The 23,585-nt window shown below is 41.8% G+C and overlaps 1 protein-coding gene across 1 annotated transcript; it reads left to right on the top strand.

Moving 5' to 3' along the window:
- The first annotated feature begins 1,910 nt into the window (after positions 1–1,910).
- Positions 1,911–22,316, top strand: C9 (complement C9). Its single transcript, XM_033086241.1, has 11 exons — positions 1,911–1,996; positions 7,406–7,523; positions 9,499–9,646; positions 10,935–11,079; positions 14,197–14,335; positions 15,820–16,035; positions 19,075–19,315; positions 20,628–20,756; positions 20,856–21,034; positions 21,205–21,433; positions 22,156–22,316. Exons 1-11 carry the CDS (start codon positions 1,911–1,913, stop codon positions 22,314–22,316), a joined length of 1,791 nt encoding a protein of 596 aa, XP_032942132.1.
- The last annotated feature ends 1,269 nt before the right edge of the window (positions 22,317–23,585 follow it).

Here is a 23,585-nt window from a genome sequence, read left to right as displayed (position 1 = left end):
CTGTAGCTGTCTGATGGCAAAGTGTCTTTCTTTTACTTCTTGCATTGGACCTGTTCAACAAATGCTCTGACATATTATAAAATAAAATCTCCAATTGATTTAGTAAAAACTGTCTTTAGAGCTTTGTCCCTTTGGCTGCTCAGCCTGAGCTTGTTGCTGCTAAAGATGCTTTCATGCTTCTTTCTGCAGGACCATGGGAGCTGAGTACTTAAATTGCATTATATTCAGAAGTTTCAATAATTCAGCTTCTGTATTCCAGCTTTGGAGAAGATCTAAACTGATGCTGGGAAATCTCACTTAGAACATGTTCTCGTGTTCAGAAAAAAATTATATAACTCCTTTAAACAGAGAGAGATAGAAAAATAATAAATCCATTAGTAAGCTGCTGTTTTAGACTACTCTGCTTATTTCTAATATTGTTTGATGGTTAAGGATTTGAAAACAACTCCTTGCAAGAGATTTGTTGTCCAACTTGAAATATAGGTCTTAAGGGATTTACAGAGTCACAGTGGGGCTTTTTTGGTTTGTTTGGTTTGGGTTTGGGGGGGGGTGTTTATTTTTGGGGGGGTTGGTGTGGTTTTTGGGTCTTTTAGGCTTTTTGCTTGTTTGGGGGTTTGGGTTTTTTGTTTGGTTGGTTTGTTTGGGGTTTTTTTGGTTTTTTTTTTTTTTTTATCCTGGCAACATATAAATTCAGTATTAAAACTAAAAGGGCAACTGACTGCCTTAATGGCCATATGAAGGAATATGTTTACCAGCATTGGAATTAAGGATTTAAATCATTGCTGTTCAGATTTTGAAAGAGCCACTAGGATGCTCATTTAGAGCAGGACCTCCTACAAGCTGGCCAAACACGCTTGCTGGTCTGCTAGCTAACTTTGAATAGCTGTTTACTCTGAGTCTCTGTCTTACAAAACCATGAACTGTGATAGCAGATTTGATGAAACAATACAATATTACAAGTGTCTGTGTCTTGCATTCTTGCCTAATAAAGGAGTTTATTGTAACTGGACTCATCAAGCTGGACTGAGGCTGCAGCATTTCTTCAAACTAAATAATCCAAATTAAGGCTTGAGCAGGGGGGAAATTTGCCTGCCTTATTTTACAAGTTTCCCTCACCCTGTCACAAAAAGCAGGGAAGAAAAAAAAAAAAAACCTACTTTTTTGGTTTTTTCAATTACCCATGGTAATTTGGAATATCTTTACCCTGGATCATTATTTTAAGATTGTATCCAGGTATGTAATTCTTAATGGCTTAACAGCAGCTTATTTAGGAGTGACTTGTGACTGTGTCCAACATAAGATGCCTTAAACCTGGATTACAGCAACCTATTGAAAAGGAATGCTCTTCTAAAGAGCTGGCTTGTGGTTTGAGTTTTTCTGACTGAGTAAAAGATAAAAGCCTTTCAGTCTTATTTAAACCCACAAAAAAATGTGTCATTCTTATGCATTGGCTGGGAGAGGAGTAGAAAAAGCATCTTGGGACTTTAGTCCTCCAGTACTCCAAATGAGGATGCCAAAGCTGTTATACACTGAACTTGCTCATGTAAACAGCTCTGCTTTAGGAACTATTTGTTCTTTACCTGACTCACTGCTATTACAGCTTTTTTACTAGGCAGTTAATGATTGTCTTAATTCAATACATAGTGTCTTTCCTATATTCGAAAGGTACTATTAAACAAAATTGGTTTATTTTTAACCTTACAAGTGCTCCACAGGATTTCCTCATTCAGGGAAAAAGTGAAATTTTCTGAAAAGTGGACTTTAGAGCCCTTACAGTAAGGCAGATTTGGCCAGTTACTGGCATTCTTCAGTACACACTGCTTTTTGTTTGTTCTCTTGGTAATAAATAACAAAAGGAACAAATAAATTACAAATTCAGTCACAACAATTCTAGTCTGTTCACTTACAAAATGAGAATCATGCATGTTATTCTGCAGCTTATAGCCATATTATGCAATGTAGAGACGGCTACCTCAGTTTTGGGGGAAAGCAGAAGGTAAGTGTTTTTTTTATTCTGCAGCTGTCTCCACTGTTTTGTTTCTCTAACACAGAGCACAAACATCCAGTGTGGACATTTCTAATGGGACCTTGCTCAGATATCCTATGAAAAATAAAACTACTTCTTGCTGTATTGCAAGGAGTCAGATAGGAATTTTTTTTTTTTAATTTTGATATATATGACATATTTTTGCAGGCAGGTAAAGCCTAGGTATCTTTTTCTGTTGCATACCATGTGAAAATACCTAATCTCAATCTATTTCTTTCTAAAGCTGCACAATTTTATGCTGATAGTGCTTCCCTTAATATTTAAAATCTCCTAGACTGCCTATTTCTATTCTTTGGAAATACAGCCTTTGTGTTTTCACTGCAAGTATCACTGGGAGAAAAAAGGCCTTCTCCCTACCAAATGATCATGTGAAAACAACTGAAGAGCTACTCTACCAGAAATGTGTTATTCACAAGGATGGTCAAAACTAAGTGATGAAAAAAATGTGAGTCTTATAATAGATATATGTTGAAGCAAGTCCAGAGGAAGACATGAGGTTAATTAGAAGACTGGAGCACCTCCCCTACAACAGCTGAGAAAGTTGGGGCTGTTCAACCTAGAGAAGAGCAGGTTGTGTGGAGACCTTACAGTCTCCAGACCTGAAGGTGCCTACAGGGAACCTGGAAATGTACTCTCCATCAGGAACTATAGTGATAGGATGAGGAGGAATGGGTGCACTCTGAACGAGGGAAAATTGTGGTTAGGTATTAGGAAGGAGTTCTTTGCTCTGGGTATGGTGTGGCACTGGAACAGTTTGCCCAGGGAGCTGTGGATTACCAGCACTGGGAGCGCTCAAAGCCAGGTTGGGTAACACTTTGAGCAACCTGGTCTAGTGGGAGGTGTCCCTGCACATGGCAGAAAGGTAGGGACAAGATGATGTTGAAGGTCCCAGCTGTGCACAGGGACACCTTTCACTAGACCATGTTTCTCAGAGCTCCATCCAGTCTGGTTTAATGTTTCCACAGATGGGGCATCCACAACTCCTCTGGGGAAGCTGTACCAATGTCTCATTACCCTCACAACAAAGAACTTCCTACTAATGTCTAATCTAAACCTTTTAATCTGTTCCCCTTTATCCAGTCACTCCACGTCCTTGTAAAAAGCCCCTCTGCATCTTCCTTGTTGGCTCTCTTCAGGTATGGGATGGCTGCAGTGAGGTCACCCCTAAACCACCTCTTTTCCTGATTGAACAATCCCAATTCCCTCACCCTTTCCTCACAGGAGAGGCACACCATCCCTCTGATCATCTTGGTGTCTCCTCTGGGCTCACTCCAGCAGGTCCCTGTCCCTCCTGTGCAGGACCCCAGCTCTGGGTGCAGTGCTCCAGGTGGGTCTCAGCATAGCAGAGCAGAGGGGCAGAATCCCCTCCCTGCCCTGCTGCCCACAGTGCTCTGGATGCAGCCCAGGACACGTTTGTCTCTCTGGGCTGTGAGTGCCATGGCTGGGACATGTCCAGCCTCTCACCCACAGCACCCCCAAGTCCTTCTGGGCAGGGCTGCTCTGGGTCTGTTCATGCCCAGCCTGTGCTGATACCAGGGGTTGATCTGACCCAGGTGCAGCACCAGCACTTGGCCTTGTTAAACCTCATGAGATTCCCATGGACACACTTCTTGAGCTGGTCCAGGTCCCTCTGGATGGCATCCAATCCTTCAGAGCTGTCAACAGCACCACTCAGCTTGGTGTCATCTGCTAATTTGCTGAGGGTGCACTGGATTCCTTTGTCTATGTCATTAATAAAGACATCATATTACACTGGTCACATATGGACTCCTGAGGGACACCGCTTTTTTCTGATGTCCACTGGGATTCTGAGTAATTTAACCTTTAATCTCTGGATGTGACCATCTAACCACTTTCATATGCATCTATCAGTATGGAACTTAATCCATCTCTGTCCAATTCAGAGAGAATAATGTGAGGGACCATGTCAAAGGCTGTACAGAAGTCCAGATAAATGACATCTGAAGCCCTTCTCTTGTCCACTGATGGAGGTATTCCACCATAGAAGGCTAATAGATTGGGCAGGCACTTGCTGATTATTATTATTATTATTATTATTATTATTATCATTATTATCATTATTATCATTATTATTATTATTATCTTAACACTCAAATCCAATTAAAGCACAGCCTGTGCTGTTCAGCATGTTCGGTTAGAAATAGTGCAGACAGAAGATATGATTATTAGAGAAAATACATAGCTGGCAACATTGACCAGCAGCTTGGCTTCCCAGCACATCAAAGGCTGTGCAGTTTGAAGACGGTGCTAGCAACTACAGTTGGCAAAGTTCTGCTCTCACATGGTGCTATCATGTCTTCAAATTCAAGAGAGATGTGCCTTATTTCTTGGTCAGTCATCAAATCAAGACTTTTTTTGTAACTGATGAAATCAACAGTTCTCTATTCTGAAGTATGATTCAACAACAAATCACCAGGGCCATGCAGCCTGCAGGTGTATAGAGTGTACTGTGCATTCCAAGACAAGGGGCAAACTGTTCTGTGTACTGATTGTGAAATGGCTTTCGCTTTCCAAAGGGTGCTTTTCTGTCTCTCAAACCTCTCAGTAAAAGATAAAAGATAGCAGAGAAGGTATTTTGATTTCCATGCCCACCTCCGAAGTTTGTGCTCTCAACTGTCACCTTCAGTGATGTTCTTCAGCAGCTGAACTGCTTTTATCTCCTCTCCTATATAAATTGTGACTTAGCATCTGTTTCAGTGTGTTTTTTCAGTAATACTTTTTCTTCAAATTTAATGTTGAGGTGACAAGTTTGAAAATTTTTGTAGCACTTTGATTCTTTTAAACAATGCTGTTGAATGCATGTCCCTTTGATTTCCCAGATAATCTGAATAGTGGATGCATTAGTGGTGTTTCACAGTTTATGAATAATTTGTAATGATATTTTTCTTAAATTCAAAACCCTAAAGCAGAATCTGCAGCAAATCATGTGAACCTCATACACTATGCTGGAGAAGGCCCATGGGTCTCTGTACATTACTCCATGGATATTCTTGCAAAAGTTGCTGAATAGTTTATCATAGATAATGATTATCATAATAGATTATAGATCATCATAAAATGATAGAATCACTTAGGTTGCAAAAGGTCTTTAATTAATTACATGAAAAATGTTGCTACCTGAAAGTCAGTCAGAGACTACCATCAGCTCTAGTTTGCAGACAGTTGATGGCAAGACTTGATTTCAACTCAGTCTTTCCTTTTTTCTTTAGATTCTAAATAATGCCTTACAGCAACCTCTGGGAGAATCTTTAGGACCTGAAGTAGCTTGAGTCTGATTGCTTCTTTAGGCACATGGCTGCTTTCCATGATTAATCCTTACCACCTTTAAGAGTTTTTGGGTCTATTTTTACAGCAATAATGCAACAGTTCAGAAATATATTTCAATGTAAATTTGCCTAACATCAAGAATACTTGGTAATTGCCAGGAATAAGATAACTATCTGCTTCCAGACAGCCCATCAGATGCCTCAATATATCTTATAGGTCCATTACCTAAGGATTCTCACTCCTACTGTCTTTAAGGACGACTTGTCAGTCTTCAACCTGAGATGCCAGAATAGATTTTGTTACTCAGTTAGCAGTCCTCCATCAGTAAGAAGATGAAAAGGCATCCTGCAGATACAGTAAGGAACAAGCTGATTCTCATCCATTTACCAGAGCAGTAGATTTTGATTTTTTCCCACTGTCGATGTTACTGTCATGCTGAGTGGTGGGAAATACATAGAAAACTGTACAGGAACTTTTAAGAATTACTTACTTAGTATGAGGTACCTGTAAGATGAGCTACTTACAGATGAAAGAGTAGGTTTTGAAGGGGCTAGGGAGCTACACCAAATTTGAAATACAACACAACTTTCCATAGTTTCACAGAACTGCTGAATACATTGAAAATTCTAGGTTGAAAGGAACTCTTGGAGATCTGTTCAAAATAGAGCTTTAGATTAGGCTATCCAGGGATCCTGACAATAGTGTTGCCTATTTCCAAGGAAGGACATTCTACTATTTCCCTGGGTAACCTCTTTCTCTGTTTAATCACTTTCATGGCAAAATGTTGGGCATATCTGATCCCTGAGCTGGTTAAGGCTGGATAGCTGAAAAGTGGTCAATTTATTTTCTCAATAACAACTTAGTACATATGTAAACTTAACACAGAATAAATGGAATAAATGGCACCAGAAAATTGGAACAACTGCAATGTCTTTGGCATCCAAACCTGGAATCAGGTTAAATTTGTTTGGACTCCTGTCCAATGATGTAAGGAGGTCAAAGAGTAGAGGGCAAAGCCCAGCCTGCAATGAAAACCCATAGGCACCTCACACTGCAGGAGCTGCCAGCCAGCTGGGCTCAGCAAAGGAGGTCCCATTGTAGAGCAGAGACAAGAGCATTAACTTGGAGAGATGCAAAGAGAGAATTGCCTCACAGGGAATGAATGCTCATCATGTAAGGCCAAATTGGAATAAGTCACTGAGAGTAAAAAGGAAAGTCAGACTTCAGTGCTCCTTTTTTCCTCTGCTATTTACCACTGAAGATAAGGTCACCAGTAAACTACTAGCTTTGGCTTTTAAACTTGATAAGTCATTCTATAATGAATCAGTTTTTAATATCTACCAGTGGGTGCTTTAAAGAAATTTTATTTCTGTTAAGTAATGGCCTTATATGTACTGAGAACTGGAAATTTAATGATATTTAAAACTGAGCACCAAAATGATTAGTCAGTCTAAAAAAAAATAGGCCTAACTGCAATAGTATTGAATTTGGCAAGTGGAACAATAGTAAGAGAGCTAAACATGTCTGGTTTTTCCAGCAACGTAAGTTATCCTGTTACCCAGTAACACCTTTATTAATGAGTCTTCTTTCAACTCTGGTAGGCATCTATGCTTTTACCCAGAGTTAAGTGCAATTAGTCAATTAGCTTAAATCACAAAGATGTATTGAAGTGCTACACCCATTTGAGATGTGCTGCTGTGTCTTAGTCTTTAGCTTTACATATTGGGTAGCACAACCACTGTCTGAATAGGAGACTGCAGATGTTCTCTGTGTATTATTGTTTCATTCTCTTCAATAACATGACCCACCAGAAGAGCATTTGTATGCACAAAGATCTAAAAAAGAGGAAAAGACCTGGCTTATTGAGTCTTCAAAGCTGTTTTTAATGTAATTGTAAACCACCAAAGAATTTAATATTAGGCAGCTGCTGATACATCTAAGTACTGCTACGAAAGTGAAACAGAAATCAGCTTGAAGATGCTTCCAAAATATTGGTCTGTGGTTTAAATACAAACTCACATGTGATTTAATGTACTGCCCAGGACTGTACTGGAATGTTTTGTTTGACAGCTCTTCAGAAAAAGCTTTCCACAGGAGAACAAGGGAACTGAATGCTCCATCTCCAATAGACTGCAAACTGAGCAGCTGGAGCGCGTGGGGGCCCTGTGACCCATGCACCAATCAAAGGGTAAGCTGTTATTGCAAATCTTTGTTCCAAAGTCACAGCCAAAGGGTTATCTGTCCGCCGGCTGCTTGTGAGAAAGTGTCAGATTGCAGGTCTTGATACTGTATGTTCATGATTTGATGAAACCCATAATGATGTCAGGTTTGAAGCCACAGAGTAAGAGAATACTACATCCAGTTATGCAATACTGCTCAAATGTTTTCATTCAAAAAGTTTTCTTCATAGAAAGTATCTATTTTGGTCACATGTGTGTTTCTGTTAAAAAATTATTTTCCAATATGTTTTTCCCTCTTTACATAAAAGAAAAAAAAAAAAAAAGAAAAGAAAAACACAATTTCTTTTCTGAAGCAATTTTTTATTTTCTTAAGAGTGTTCTTTTAAGGCTTTAAAAAATTCAAAGACTTGAAAACATACACAGTATAAATAATTCCACACTGGAGAGAAATAAACAAAATAGTGAAGTAAATTAAATAATGAAAACTTAACATCTTTACATACTAGCTAAGTATTTTTAATCATAATTACAGTAGTTTCACGAATACAAGCCGCACGGATTATAAGCCGCACCCCCGGTGCCTCGACAATGTTGCTGTCTTTGTCAATAGATAAGCCGCACCCCGAATATTAGCCGCACTTTCGTTCGTCGCGAGAATCCGTGCGCAGCTTTCACAAATTGGCCAATTAGTAACAGGATCGCGGCATAGCGGGCTTTACTGGCTCGGGGCGGGGCCAGGAAGGCTCGGCCCGCTCACGGTTGCCGACGGGGCCGGGTGGCCCAGCTCAGCACCACGGCTCGGCGGGGCTGGCCGGCTGGTGCTGCCGCCGCCGCCGGGCTCGCTGGCCCCCCTCTCCCGTCAGCACCGCCCCGCTGCCGCGTTCGCTCGCCCTGCTGGCAGGGCTGCCGCCGCCGGGCTCGCCGCTCGCCCCGCTGCCGCTTTCGCTCGCCCTGCGCCGCGCCTCGCGAGCGCCGCGCCCGCCCCGCGGCGCTTTCGCTCGCGGCGGCGCTTTCGCTCGCGGCGGCGGCGCTTCGCTCGCGGCGGCGGCGCTTCCGTGAGCGGCGGCGGCGCTTCGCGAGCGGCGGCGGCGCTTCCGCGAGCGGCGGCGCTTCACTCGCGGCGGCGGCGCTTCGCTCGCGGCGGCGCTTCGCTCGCGGCGGCGGCGCTTCGCTCGCGGCGGCGGCGCTTCCGCGAGCGGCGGCGGCGCTTCGCTCGCGGCGGCGGCGCTTCCGCGAGCGGCGGCGCTTCGCTCGCGGCGGCGGCGCTTCGCGAGCGCCGATTTCGCTCGCCCCGCCGGCAGGGCTGCCGCCGCCGCCACCAGGCTCGCCGGCCGCCCCCTCCCGTCTGCACCGCCGCCGTGTTTCCTCGCCCTGGCCGGCACTGCAGGCCCCCGCACCGCCGGGCTCCCCCACGCTGCTGGCCCCGATTATGCTGGGCTTCCCCCGCTGCCAGGCAGCCCCACCCGCCGGCCTTCCTGCTTCTGCCATGCTCCCCTGCACTGCTAGCCCCAGTTCTCCCGGGCTCCCCCGCCATGCTGGCTCAGGCTCTGCCGCCCTCCCTGCCCCGCCCTGCTGGCTCAGGCTCTGCCGCCCGCCCCCACACTGCTGGCCCCGCCTCTGCCAGGCTTTCCCACCTCTGCCGGGGCCGGCCGGGCTCCAGCTTGGCTTGGGGCTGCCGCGGGCTCTCACTTCCGTGTTGGCAGCTTTTAGAATTTTGTTAATAGATTAGCCGCCCCGGAATATTAGCCGCACTTCCGGGTTTCCACCAAAATTTTGGTCAAATTGGTGCGGCTTGTATTCGTGAAATTACTGTATTAATTCAACGTTATTTTATTCATGAGTTGTGCCTGTGGATTTTCAACAAGTACTTTCACCAAAGATGTTTAGTTTTGAAAATCTCTAAGTTCTGCTGAAAGCCCTGAAGTTCTGGCAGAGTTCTCTTTTCTCTCTGAGCAATATTGATAGTGTTATTTTTCTTTCAAGTTTCGCTCCAGACGTGTTGAAAGATTTGGGCAGTTTGGTGGAAAAGCATGCCTGGATGCCCTGGGAGACACACAGGCCTGTAAAACCAGTGAAGTCTGCCCTGAAGAACCAGAACCAGACTGTGGTACTGACTTTCAGTGCAGTTCGGGTAGGTTTTGTCATTGTGCCATAGCAAGTAAAGCAGTAACTCACAAAACACATTTTAGTTCTGTGAATAAGTTACAACAGCCTCATGCTAGCATTTAAAAACAGTCCATGGACAGGTGGGTGCAAAGCCCCAACATCAAAACCACAGCAGCAAAACCACTTAAGAAGGGGTACATTCCTCTCATCTTCCACTTTAATTTGCACCTAGCTTAAATTCTTATGTTACTGTCACTCCATGGTTAGAAGCTGACCATACTGACCATATCCTTTCTTCTAATTTAACTGCCCCACTTGCTACTGAATCACTAGGTTTTATGAAAAGTCACCAGGACAAAAACTAAGACTGAAGGAATTTTAACAGAATGGATATGGAAGTTTACTGATCTAACTGTAATAGATGCTAGTGGGAGACCAGCATGCATCTAGATCCAAAATAAGATAAAAATTTGTAAAGTGATACAAAGAATATAAATGTAGTGCTCAAGCTTCATCAGAAATAAAAATAAAGTAGTAAAAGTTAATGGTAGTAAAAATTAGTCAAAACAAAAAGAGAAAGATGGTCAATGAATTTGAAGTTCCTAGCCATTTTTTGTATTACTTTTAACTCAAATACAAGCGCAAATAATGCAATTTAATATTAGAAAGTACACCTTTAACTACTAGTTCACAGGGATTGTGTGGCATTTACAGGTGAGGTTGATGATACCAGATTTGTTTTATTATGCTGCGTCTAATTTACCAAATTCTTTAAATCCTGTAGAAAAAAAATCTCAGTCTTTGTGTAACTTGTGATATGTAAACTCAGGAAAGTTACTACTTCCCTGTTGCTTTAGAACAAAAATCACTATAGTTTTGGACACTACGTGTCCATAATATTCATACAGCATAGCCCCAAATAGCAACAATTTAAATGATTCAGAAAAAAAAAATTGTTGATGTTGAATTGATATTTCCATGTATTCTTTTAATGCAAGTAAGAAAACGCCAACTAACCTAAACTAACCTAACATTTGAAGTTTACTATAGAACAGTCCAGGATGCAACAATTTTGTTCAGATGATAGCAATTCTCCTGCCACTTACTTTTCTCAGTTATCCTACTAACTTATATGTAACAGTGGAATGCAGGTTTTTTTGTCATTTGAAAGTGACAGACCATAGGATTTTAATCTCTCATGACAACAGTAGAAATGTATCTAGAGGAAGATCTTAATAAAGAGTAGCCTAGGGTGCCATTTAAAGTCCATCTTGACAAAAATTCATTCAGGTAATGTTTCATTCCTTGATCAGGTCGATGTATAAAGCGAAGACTTGTGTGCAATGTAGATAATGACTGTGGAGACTATTCTGATGAGGATGATTGTGAATCTGACCGATCACCATGCCGAAACCTTGATATTGATGTGTCTGAAGTTGGCAGGACTGCAGGACATGGGTATGTAGTAAAAAGAGTACTGGGCCTAGTGAAGAGTTTGGGACTGTCTCCAAAGTCAGCTGAAAAAAATGGGGTACAGTGACATTCCCAAAAGTGCAATATGAATCATGGTAGCGTTTATATTCAGAAGTGCTAAGTAGCCTTTGCAAGAACACTTGACTACCATTTTATTTTGTGTACTTGTGAGGATGAACTATGCAGACAGTGTAAACCAATCATAATGTTAGTATACAGAATCATACATACATGACACATGAATAAATTTACATTTTATTTAAATGTAAAATTTATAGGTACATAGATTAGTTTCTTATGATATTTCACAACCAATCAGTAATTGTCAATTACAGTAATTTCACGACCATAAGGCGCACCGGACTATAAGGCGCACCCCCCAGGAGCTGGCACATTTCGCAACTTTGTAGATCAGATAAGGGGCACCGGACTATAAGGCGCACATTTTTTTTGCAGCGAGGAGCCGCGCGGCGCGCAACAAAGTAACAAATTGCTGGCAGGTGCTCAATTTGCAAACATTTTTCAAAGATCGGTGTAGCCTTTAAATGCAGCCCCAGGTGCCCTCCCCGTGCAGCAGGCCCCACCACTCCCGCCCGCCCCGGGCGCCGGCTGCCACGGCTCATGGCACCCGGCTCCCACCACGTGACTGCGCTGTGTCCCGGCTTCCCTGCGGCCAGCGGCGGCGGCGCTTCCCGTTGCTTCCCCGTGGCCGCACCGCTTCTCTCCGCGTCCCTGGGGCTGCGCCACTTGTCGTCGCTTTTCGGCGGCCGCGGGGGCTTTCCCGCCACCGCTTCTCGGCGGCCGCAGGAGCTCGGCCAGTGCCATGATTCGGCGGTCGCAAGGGGCTGCGCCGGCACCGCAATTTGGCGGCCGCAAGGGGCTTCACCGCCGCCGCTTCTTGGCGGCCGCAGGGGCTCGGCTAGCGCCGGGATGTGGCGGCTGTGGGGGCTTCCCCACCGCCGCTTTGCCGCCGCCGCTTTTTGGTGGCCGCAAGGGGCTCCGCCGGTGTCGCGATTCGGTGGCCGCAGGGGCTCGGCTGGTGCCATGATTCGGCGGCCACAAGGGGCTCCGGCAGCGCCGCAATTCGGCGGCCGCGGGGGCTCCAGCAGCGCTGCAATTCGGCAGCCGCAGGGGCTCAGCTAGCGCCGAGATGCGGTGGCCGCGGGGGCTCCAGCGATGCCGTGATTCGGCAGCCGCGGGGGCTCCGGCGATGCCGCGATTCGGCAGCTGCAGGGGCTTCCCCGCCGCCGCTTCGCCGCCGCCACTTTTCGGCGGCCACAGGGGCTTCCCCACCACCGCCGCTTCGCCGCCGCCACTTTTAGGTGGCCACAGCGGCTTGGCCGGCACTGCCAGGCGGGCTCTGCTCAGGGCTGTTGCAGGCTTGCACTTCTCGTTCCCTCTGTGCCCGGGCCAGGGCCGCCCGGGTTCTCGTGTCCCCCTCGCCTGGGCCAGGGCCGGCACCGCCCGGCTTCTCATTCCCCCCACGCCCGTGGTGGCGCCGCCCGGTTTCTTGTTCTGCCCGGGCCATGGCCGGCGTTGGCTCCCTCCCTCCCCTCTTGGCTCCTGCCGGCCGTGGCCACCCACTCCCGCCGCGCCTCGCAACTCAGCGCTCCTGCAGCACCGCGCCCCCATTGCGGCTCGCACTTCCGGTTGGCAAATTTCGCAACTTTGTCCATCAGATAAGGCGCACCGGACTATTAGGCGCACTTCTGGTTTCGGGGAAAAAATTTAGTCAAAAGGGTGCGCCTTATAGTCGTGAAATTACTGTACTTTCCTAAAAAGCATGTCTAAAAGGGAAAAAATATCTCTTGACAATTTATTCAATGGGATGCCTTACTGCAACACTTTATGCGCAGCTTTCTTCCAGTATTGCATTGTCCACTTCCTGGATCTTTGTTCACAGGAGCTTTCATCATTATTCTAAGTTGGAATTAATCTTTCTGTTCTCAGACCCTGCTGCATTTCTTTCATCTCTAATAAAAATAAAACTTTGGCATACTGTTTAGCAACGAATAGAGTTAGAAGGCAGCAATCCAAAATTAACAGAAAATAAAAGCTACAGCACCACCATGTGTTTGATGAAAGTTTTACATCTGTTTCATTTAATTTCTTACTGTGCAAGAGCAAAAATGCTGCTTTTTTAGCATAGGGAATTAAACCAAGTATGTACGCAATTTTAGAAGTTTCTATTACAATCTGTAACTAAAATCTTGCATGAGAAAATGTCATATAGAGATCCAGTAATGACACTGATGAATTGGATGACTTGCTTATCACTTTGAACACTCAGAAAGATACATATACATTTGCCAGATGAAAATATTGGAAATACTGAAAAGATTGAAATTTATGAAACAGGCACAAAAGGGCAAAAAAATTATACAGAATCCTCCAAAAAGTTATTTATGGAAGTTTGTCTTGTACATCAGTATATAGAAGCATAGACCTATACAGTTGATGTGCCTGCCTCCCTGGTTTTGTACTGGCTTAGATTTCCTCTCTTATGCTTCAGGAAATGTTGCTATTCCACTAGGTCACACTCTCCAAGAAGAGACAGTGCTAGGAGTAGCTGCATATTCCTTCTAAAGATTTGATGGATGTTGTAAACGCTTGAAAACCAAGTACCTACCAGCAAACAAACCAACAAAAGTTGCTAAAAAAAATAAATACATACATACATATATATGTTATATGTGTGTGTGTGTGTATATATATATATAGCTGGTGAGATGTACATTTTAAATTCACAAGGAATGCTTTCTCATAGCTGTACTTGTCAAGAACAAATGTTCTTGACCAATATATTGGTCAGCAAAAATGTTTTCTACCTCCTTTTATGCCTAAGATTTTCACCATGTCTAAGGTTTAATGTCTTTTATTTATTTCTCATACGTGATCCTTCAAGAACATTACAAAAGATGTAGCTGCCTCCAGTACACAGATGAGAAACCACAAGAGAGGAGACAAGCTGTTTGGATGAGCAAGATTCAGTTTCACAGCTATAGTTTCCACTCTTACAGAATACAGCTTTTCCAGTCTACAGGTCATGTGTGCTGACACCCCCCCTGTTGAAGTATAACTTCTCTTGTATTTCTCTTGTAGAATCAATGTTTTAGGGATGCAACCACTGGCCAGCCCATTTGACAATGACTTTTTCAATGGTCTTTGTGATCGGGTGCGTGATGGGAACACACGGACATACTACCGCAAGCCGTGGAATGTGGCTGTCCTCACCTACGAGGTAAGTTTAACTCCTTTGCAAGATGGGATGTGCTTAATTGAATGCCAGCTCCTGGCATACTCTTGGAAGACTCAGCATATCTCTTGAGCCAGGTAGCAGCTTTTTAGGCTCAAGCTTGTGCTAAAGTTCAGAGGAAAAGAGGTTATGTTATCATCTACTTTGGCAATTAAGCTCAGTTATGCCAGACAAACTCCTACAGCTTCATGCTGCACCTTTGAACAAGAAATTAAACTGTCTTTCTGGAATGTTTAAAATATGAGTAGAAGAAAGGAACAGAAAATGTACAGAAAGGATTACGATACCCAACTTTACTAGGTAGAAGAACAAATAAGCTACATTTTCAAGGACGTGTAAAAGCCACTGATAAAAAGGTAGACATAATATTACAATATTCTGCTCCTACTTGTTTTTTCTAACCAGTGATTATTTTCTCTGTCCCACTGGGAAAAAAACATGTTAGGCATTTAAGTTTCAGGCAATGACTTTCAGTGAGGTTTGAACACCAAAATGATGATTGTTGAAAAAAATACCAAATACTTTTCAGAAATCAGAGCACAATTTTGCCTTTTAAATAACTGTAAGTAGGAACTTGGTAAATACAATTTAAACCTGGTCCTTCTCAAAATGAGTAACTCTGACCCAGAGATCTCTGGTTATGTTTGATTTTGATGTATAACAATTTTCAGTTGCTAAAATGTGGTGTTCTGCTAAAGTATACTAAAATAAACAACACTGAAACAGATATACTGAATTAGCTCTTGTTTGCTGTAAGAAAAGGAGGCAGAATCAAATTCTGACTTATTTCAGAAGTCAGGAGCTTTTAGCAAATCTTAACTGCATTTTAGGAAAGAGATTATCATTCCTCACATGGAGTCATAGAATCTCCTGAGCTGGAAGGGACCCACAAGGATCATTGAGTCCAACTCCCGGCTCTGCACAGGACACCACAAGGGTCACGCCTGGGAGCATTGTCCAAACACTTGAGCTCTGTCTGGCTGGTGCTGTGACCACTGCCCTGGGGAGCTTGTTCCAGTGCTCAACCACTCTCTGGGTGAAGAAACTTTTTAATATCCAAACAAAAGCTCCCCTGACACAAATTCAGGCCATTCCCTCACATCCTGTCACTGGTCACCAGAGAGAAGAGATCAGTGTCTGCCCCTCCTCTTCCTTCATAAGTAAGCTATAGACAGTGTAAAGGGACTGTTGATACACATAAATTACTTTGATGGTGTTGCACGCTGAGATTTGATATTCACTGAATTACTGTCAAAGCAGTTTTGTCTTCACTTTTGAACCACTGAACTGATGCCAATGAGATAGTTTGTGGAGGGAGTGCTATTTCCATGTGTTTTCATTTAAAAGCAAAAAGAGCTGTAAAATGCATTGATACGCTCTGTAACAAGTAGAGTTTTAAAGTGCTACATAAATTTTTTCTATTATTGCCTGTTGTTTCCTTATACAACCTTTCTTCTATCTTTTCTCAGACAAAAGCAGACAAAAGTTTCTCATCCGTGTACTACCATGATCGTGTGCAAATGCTGCGAGAGGTTTACATAGAAAAAGAGAAACATTTTAGTGCTGACTTCTCTCTGAAATACACACCTACTGATGGAAGTAAAAATGCTTCAGAAGGAAATTTCAAATATGACTACAGAAAGAATTACACATTTAATTCCATCCTGCAAAGCTACACAGAAAGGGTGAGATTAATTCTTCTAAAGGCTTTAATTAACTATTTAGAAATTGTACCATTTATGCAGTGTTAGAATTAGGCAATAATAATCTAAGCATTCTAGCCAGCTGCTGCTTTTTAAAATTTTTTTTTAAATTAAATACTGGTGTCAATAAGGTTAAGATTTCAGACACAGCCAAATAGCAACTCAAAGTATCTTCTTTTTGCCACTGTTTTATTTGACTAGCAAACACCCTCATTTTCAGGATGTTAGATCATCTTCAGGAGCTTGGAGTTAGAAAGGATCAAGACCTCTGGTCCCATCCTAATTAAAGAGTGGCTCTGATCTAGTGCAATGTGGGCAAATCAGATCAAGTCTTATGATGAAAAATTGCCACTGAGTAGGCCTACACTACATAAACACAAAATAAATTTCAGGAACAATCACCGAAAGGTCAGATCTCAGACATTTGGGTACATCTGTACTAATAAACTAGCCAGGGCTATAAGGCACAGGCATCAACACTGGTACACAACAATCCACAGTTTTACTAGCAAGCTAACAGGACTTTAGTCAGTGTTAGTTCTCATCAGCTATGCCCATCCTGCACTTCCCCAGAGCATCTTTGAGGGAATTCAGTTCTTGCAGTCTGGAGAAAAGCAAGCCCATTCTGAGATTGTGCATAAGCCCTACTTCTACATGCCCCTTGAAACAGTGTAAAGACCCTACCCCATTTTATTTCTTATTAAAGAACTAGCCTTAGCATTTAGTGAAGTCAAAACGAGATAGGCCACAAAAAGTGATGCTAGACAAGTTGTGGTAGAATCCCAGACAGCAGACAACCCCCAGGCAGCTGCTCCTTCACTCCCCTACCAGCAGGCTTGGGAAGAGAGTGGGAAGAATAAAAACAAGAGAACTTGTGAGTTGAGATAAAGACAGTTCCGTAGGAAAGCAAAGCCCATGCACACAAACAAAGCAAATCAAGGAATTATTTCACTCTTTCCCACAGGAAAGCAGGTGTTCAGGCATCTCCAGGAAAACAGGGTTCTATCATGTGCACCATGTTTTGGGAAAACAAATGCCATCACTCCAAACATCCCCCCTTTTCTCCTTCTTCAGCTCACTTAATATACACAGCCCAGTGTTATATGGTATGGAAAATCCTTTGGATCAATTTGAGTCACCTGTCTCAGCTGTGTCTCCTCCAACCTTCCAAGCACCCCCAGCTTCCTTGCCAGCACAGCAGTACAAAAAGTAGAAAAGGTTTTGGCTGTGTGTAAGCAAAAGCAATGTTCAGCAATAACAAAAATATCTCTGTATTACCAACCCTGTGTTCAGCACAAAATTCAAACACAGTCTCATGCTGTGAAGAAAATTAACTTTTCCCTCAGCTAATATGAGTAGAACATGACATTATGGCCTAATCCAGCAGTTATGTGCTAATGAAATAAACTGATCAGGTCATACACCCATTTCCACACTTTATGCCAAGGTCTATGATTACAATATGCCATCATATACATGGCATATCAGCTCCACAGAGCTGCAGTGCAGCATGTGCAAGGAATAGTAGATTTGCCTCATCTAATTAAAATTTTCAGGTTTGTCAGTCTTCTTGTCTAGGACCCATGCAGAGCTCAAATAGATATACAGGAAAGCTAAGCTAAGTTTTATCACTGATTAATTAAGATAATGCTGAAGACTAAGATCTGCACTACAAAGATAAACTGAATCCTTCATTGCCTTTGTACGGTACACGTTTTTTTGGGATGGAAACAAGCCATTTAAACCTCAAACCACGAACCTTCAGTAATAAAAGATGAAGTTCTATAACTCAGGGGGTTTTAATACCTGCTTCTAGTCTAGTGGCTTGTGACAGAAGTTTTGGACGCAAATTCTTGTGAGAAATCAGTTCAGAGAATGAGTCACAATCTGTCACAAGTCGAGTTCTATCACTGTAAAGTCTTGAGGCTGCAGGGTAGTGGAGTGACAATCCCTGCATGAGATCTCTCCAGGGCCCAGCTAAAAGTCAGAATCCTGGAGGTGCCTGGAGAAACCTGGACAGAAATAAACAGTGTATGCTGGTTGGCAGGAATAGTGCACCCATAAAAATTTCCTCACAGTGATATAGATGCCTGAAGATTTCTGCCAGTCTTAGGCAGCATCTGAGTCAGCAGTTTAAGATCTTTTAAATTGTGCTGGATAATGTGATGGTCAGGTGCTAGGTCCCTTTTAATATCTCCTCTTGGGCACTTCTATTAAGGGAATCACATTAATACTGCAAATAATAATGGAGTTTGGAAGGCATGTGTTCCCTTAGAGTCTTAAGCGCAACTATTTCACAAGATTTTATTTCACAAGTTACCAGTAGTAACTAGGTCCTAATTTAGAATATGATATAAAATCACCTGAGTGTAATTTACAAAAATATCAGTTCCTACAGCTAGACTTACAATGTATGTATAGCTCAAATACATGATGTAGCTTTTTCTTCATTAATTTTCCTTTTGTGATGTTGGAGTTTTTGTTTTTAATTGGAACTGTGCCCCTCTTTCTAACAGTCAGGAGGGTTTTGTTTTTAATTGGAGCTGTGTTCTTCCTTCTGACAGTCTGACAATAACAGGGAAGTAATCCAAAAAGAAAGAGAACTTAGGCCTGCTCTGACTATAAACAAAGAGAAAACTTCATCTGGCCTGAGTGAGCAGCTTCTGCTACTTAGCAAGCCATGTAGAACTACTTTTCAATGTTACAAAAGTCAGAAAGCCACTTTTCAGTAGGCATTGTGCTTCAAGAAACCTGCAGTCATATAGATCACAAAGCCCCTGCTGAAATGAGCAAGGAAAGCATTCTACAAAATTGCAAGAACTAAAATAATTCTCTTACTGCTTCCTCAGTTTAAATCAGAGACTTTTTTAATTTTTATAAAACAAGTTTGTCTGGTTTCCATAATGCTAGATTGAATGCCGTGTTGAAAAGAGCTGCAGCTTCTTTACAAGTAAAATAGAATAGATGTTCGTGCTGTGCTGCATACTAGAATGGTACTCTCTTTTCTTCTCCCTCCATCAGAACCAAACATTTCTGCACGTAAAAGGACAGATTCAGCTGGGAAGGTTCCAAATTCGGAGTCGTGATGTCCGTCTCACCGATAGCTTCCTTGCTGATTTAAAATTTCTGCCTGCTGAATATAACAAGGGGGAGTACTTCAAATTCCTAGAAGATTATGGAACTCACTATGCTGTCTCTGGAACTGTAGGAGGAAGATATGAACTTGTTTACGTGCTGGATAATTATGCTATGTCTCGACTAGGTATGCTATCTGCTGGCCTTGCTGTGACCAGGTTCCCAGACTCCCAAAGACATGTGATGGTAGATCTGTGTATGTGGAAAAACACTGAGAACAGGACAGCTCAGTGCATGCTGCTTGTGGCCCACCTTACGTTACAGAATTACATGAGTTAATGGAGAAAAGAGTCAACCTTTATAATTTACAGAACTATTTGAAATCTCTGGTTTAAGTCTGTGACTAAGAGGGGCAAAAAGTCTTAAATAAATCTTGTGAACACATTAGCAATAATTGCAGAATTCACAAAAAATGTCCAAGATAAGAAAATGCACCTAAACCCTAAATGCTATTTGGTGGTGGGTACAAACACTCCAAGAATATGGTGGTGTCAAAAACCAAGGAACAAAATGAAATGCTTACTAGAAATCCCATGAGTGTGTTGAAATAGATTTTATGGCTTTCAACATTCACACTGGAATGTTCCATGCCCTGATTAAAATAAGGAAGTTGAAGTTTAATCTTCCCTCATGTGCAGTTCAGATATATGGGGGTTTGTGATGGATTAAAGTGATCACACTGAAATAAAGTGAGAAAAGGCAATTCTCACATTGATTTTGGAGATCTGAAAATAAGCACCTGCTGCTTGTAGTACCAATAACAATGTTACTATCAAAAATTCAGGCTCTGAAAAGGGACAAGGGACAAACATGTCACTTTCATTTCCCATTCTTAGTCTGTTCAGCACCCCAAGATTGTAGTTCTGGATTTTTTAAGTGCCAATTTTAGGCAAAATTCTTTCTGAATACAATGCTGAAGTTGCAGATGATATGTTTGGGTTCAATAAGGAAACAGTAGTGGGTAGAGAACGATTAGAATTAATGGAAAAAGCATACTTTCAAGAGATCAGTGGCCTTAATTTTATGGGGAAAATGAGTGGAGAAATATAATTGAGGCTAGAAGAGAGAGACTGAGAGAATTCAGTAATTTAGTATACTAAAAAAAAAAAGTATTAAGCAACTGCAAAAGACAACGTTTCAATATAATAAAAGGAAAAACTGGTTCATAAAGGAATACCTGCTTTCAGCTAGATGAAGAAAAACAGAAATCCAGTTTTAGTATTTTCCCTAGTCACCATGGACCTCACCTGCATCTGTTTAGGCACCTCAGTTACAGTCATCCCTATATTTATTACATAGACAAGGAAAAATTAAAAGATGAATGGGAAGAAGAAAGCTGCAAACATTTCCAATAGGCCTGAAATATATTCTGTAAGAATAATAATATCTCTTTACTTATGTTTATTCCAATCTATCTAATTACCTATTTCTACTTCCAGGAGTCACTGTAGAAGATGTGAAAAAATGCCTTGGCTATCACATAGATGCCAATATTGTATACAAAAGCATACAAGCTAATTATAATGTTGATGGTGGTAAATGTGAAAAAATTCATAAGAAAGACAAATGTAAGTATACCCTTGATTTATCTTTTGCTTAAGGAAAGATGTTCTTCCAAATGCATGGACATTAAAATCCTTTTTCATACTCTTTTTTTTTTTCTGCAGCAGAAATTAATGATAATGCTGTCATTGATGATGTCCTTTCCTTAGTTGAGGGGGGGCAGATTGACTTTTCAGTTAAAATCAAAGAAATGTTACTACGAGAATCCAAAGCGGTTGATGTAGAGGATTACATACAGTGGGCTAAATCTTTGGTTGATGCTCCAGTAGTGATACAGCAACGGGTAAGTATAGCCTCTTGAAAGCTGTGGCTTTTTACAGTTTGAAACCTTTTGTTCTAAGATGGAGGTGAGACTTCAGGGTTATCATGAACTTTACAGCATTCTCTTTATGTTGACTGTTTATCAGAACTTTGGAAAAGTGTGTTATGCATGGGCTTTTTTATCTTCTGCAGCCTTCTCCAATACATACACTTGTTCCAGTTAAGATGAGAGATGCGTATTTAAAGAAACAAAATTTGGAAAGAGCAATTGAAGATTACATTACTGAATACAGTGTGTGCAAATGTGAACCCTGCAAAAATGGAGGCACCCTTGTGCTGGTAGATGGAGTCTGTACATGCCTGTGCTCAAGCTATTTTAAGGGAATTGCTTGTCAAATTCCCAAATCTACACTAGTGAAAGGTTAGTAAATACTCCAAACAACTAAAATGAGTATATATGTTGTAACAATATGCTGACAACATGAGCCTTCACAAGCATTTCATAGCACTTCCTTATACCTACTGCAGTCAGGTCTCAGGGGCAAGGTGTGGAAGTCCAGGTAAGTTACTGGGTCCTTTCCAGAGGGTACTCTGATTTGCAGTTCATTGTCCAACATACATTACTGTGTCTTGGAATGACACAAAGTTCATTTAAGTACACGAGTATTATTGAAGCCTGGTGCAATATTGGTAAACTGATTTCAGGCAAAAGCAATCTCACCACTTCCTAAACTATTTTGTCTTCAGTTTTCTGCAAAAGCTTGGTGTCTGCTAGCACATGATCATGTTTCACAATTACTGTGCTTGTTTAATATTAGTTTGGGGAAAAGGGAAAAGAATGCAATACCACAACCAACAACGTAAAAAATTTACTGTGCTGTAAACTCATTCTCTGTGGCAAGGTTTTTATGCACAGGTGCCCAAAATGGACCTTACAGCTTGTTTCTAGAGCATGACAAAAATGTTGAAAGCCCAGGGCTCTTAAGCATTGCTACTGACAAATGCATTTTTAAAAGCCAAATCTTTGTGATGGGTTGTGATCAGGAGTCTGCAATGATCTGCAGAATCACCATAACTGAGTTGAATCATGGTCTACCTTGAAAGAGATAGATGGCCTAATCCTGTATGATGTCTTAATATTAGTTGTGACTGATGGAGGCTGGAGCTGTTGGAGTGCCTGGTCCACCTGCACCAATGGAGAGAGCACTCGAACTCGCCAGTGTAATAACCCTGCACCAGGACCTGATGGCAGACCATGCCAGGGAGAAAGCATTGAAAAACGGCCCTGTGAAGAAGGGAAGTAGTTTTACTACTCAAAGCCAGGTAAGCAGCCTCTTTAAATGTGTTACTGCAGTTTAGAATAAATGCTCAACCAATATTTGGGGCATTTCAGAAACACAATTGATGAAGTGATGGGTAGGTTCACTCACCTTTGACCAACCACTGTGTATTGAATTTATGAATGGTAAGATTTGTATTTGAAAGTTTTGACAAGTAATGTTATATTACAGAACTTGAGATTAGACTAGAATTCTGGGTAAGAATAGACTAAAAATACAGTTCTCAAAAAAACAGATTTCATCTTCCGTCAGACTATTCACAAAAAAGCTTATGTCTTAAGGAAAAGAAAGAGACTTATTTTCCAAGAAAAAAACATTAAGACATTTAGGCAACTGAAGTCTCTTACTTGATAAATAGAATGCTGAAATCCAACAAAGCTAGTGTTATAGCAGATTTGAAATATTCAGCTTGAAGAAATATATTTTTAAGAAAAGTCTAAGTATGGTTTTGTCACAGGCTTTTGGTGGGTTTTTTTGTTTCTAGGGTTTATTAAATTACTATTATTAAATTATTGCTGCTGTTGTTTACTGAAAAGAAAAACAAAAAACAACAAGAAACAAACAAAATAAACAAAACAGAACAGGATTTTGAGGATGTAGGTATGCAGGCTCTGGTCTCCAAAATGGCAAGTCAGACCCAAATTTCTTCACCTGGTGAAAACTGTAGTAGCTTTTATCCCCAGAAAAAAAATGTTTGGGTTTCATGCTTAACAAGTTGTCATAAGATTCTTACCTTCTGAAAGGCCACAAGAGGAAAAGAGGTGGAAAGATAGGGGAAAATGTTAAATGTTTCCCCACTGAAGCTACTTCATGGTAAGTCTTGCAAGATGTCCTCTACCTGCACCAAAAATATGTATCAGAAGATTTCTACTGCCCTCTCTCAGCTTCAGTAGATCTCAGCCACATCTAGTATTTCACCTGTGAAGCACTCAAGAAAGCATGGCCAGCAAGACTTACCAGTCCCATATGAGGAAATTAAAATACTTCCTACAGCACCACATCTTAGAGCTACCTATTCCATAACTTATTCCACAGGTGGAAAACATAAAATTGTGAGAAGAATATGATACAGATCTGGAAGATCAAGAATAATATCACAAGGACAGGTATAAGTAGCGAAAATTAAATAAACCAGCAAGTGGTAGATTTTAAACAGACTGAAGACCTGTCCTTCACACAATGGGCATACCAAAACTAAATATGCATTTTAAAACATCAACACGAAAAAATGGA

The sequence above is a fragment of the Catharus ustulatus genome, chromosome Z (genome assembly GCF_009819885.2).
Source record: "Catharus ustulatus isolate bCatUst1 chromosome Z, bCatUst1.pri.v2, whole genome shotgun sequence".
Lineage (NCBI taxonomy): Eukaryota > Metazoa > Chordata > Aves > Passeriformes > Turdidae > Catharus > Catharus ustulatus.
This window is presented reverse-complemented; position numbering and strand designations above follow the sequence as displayed.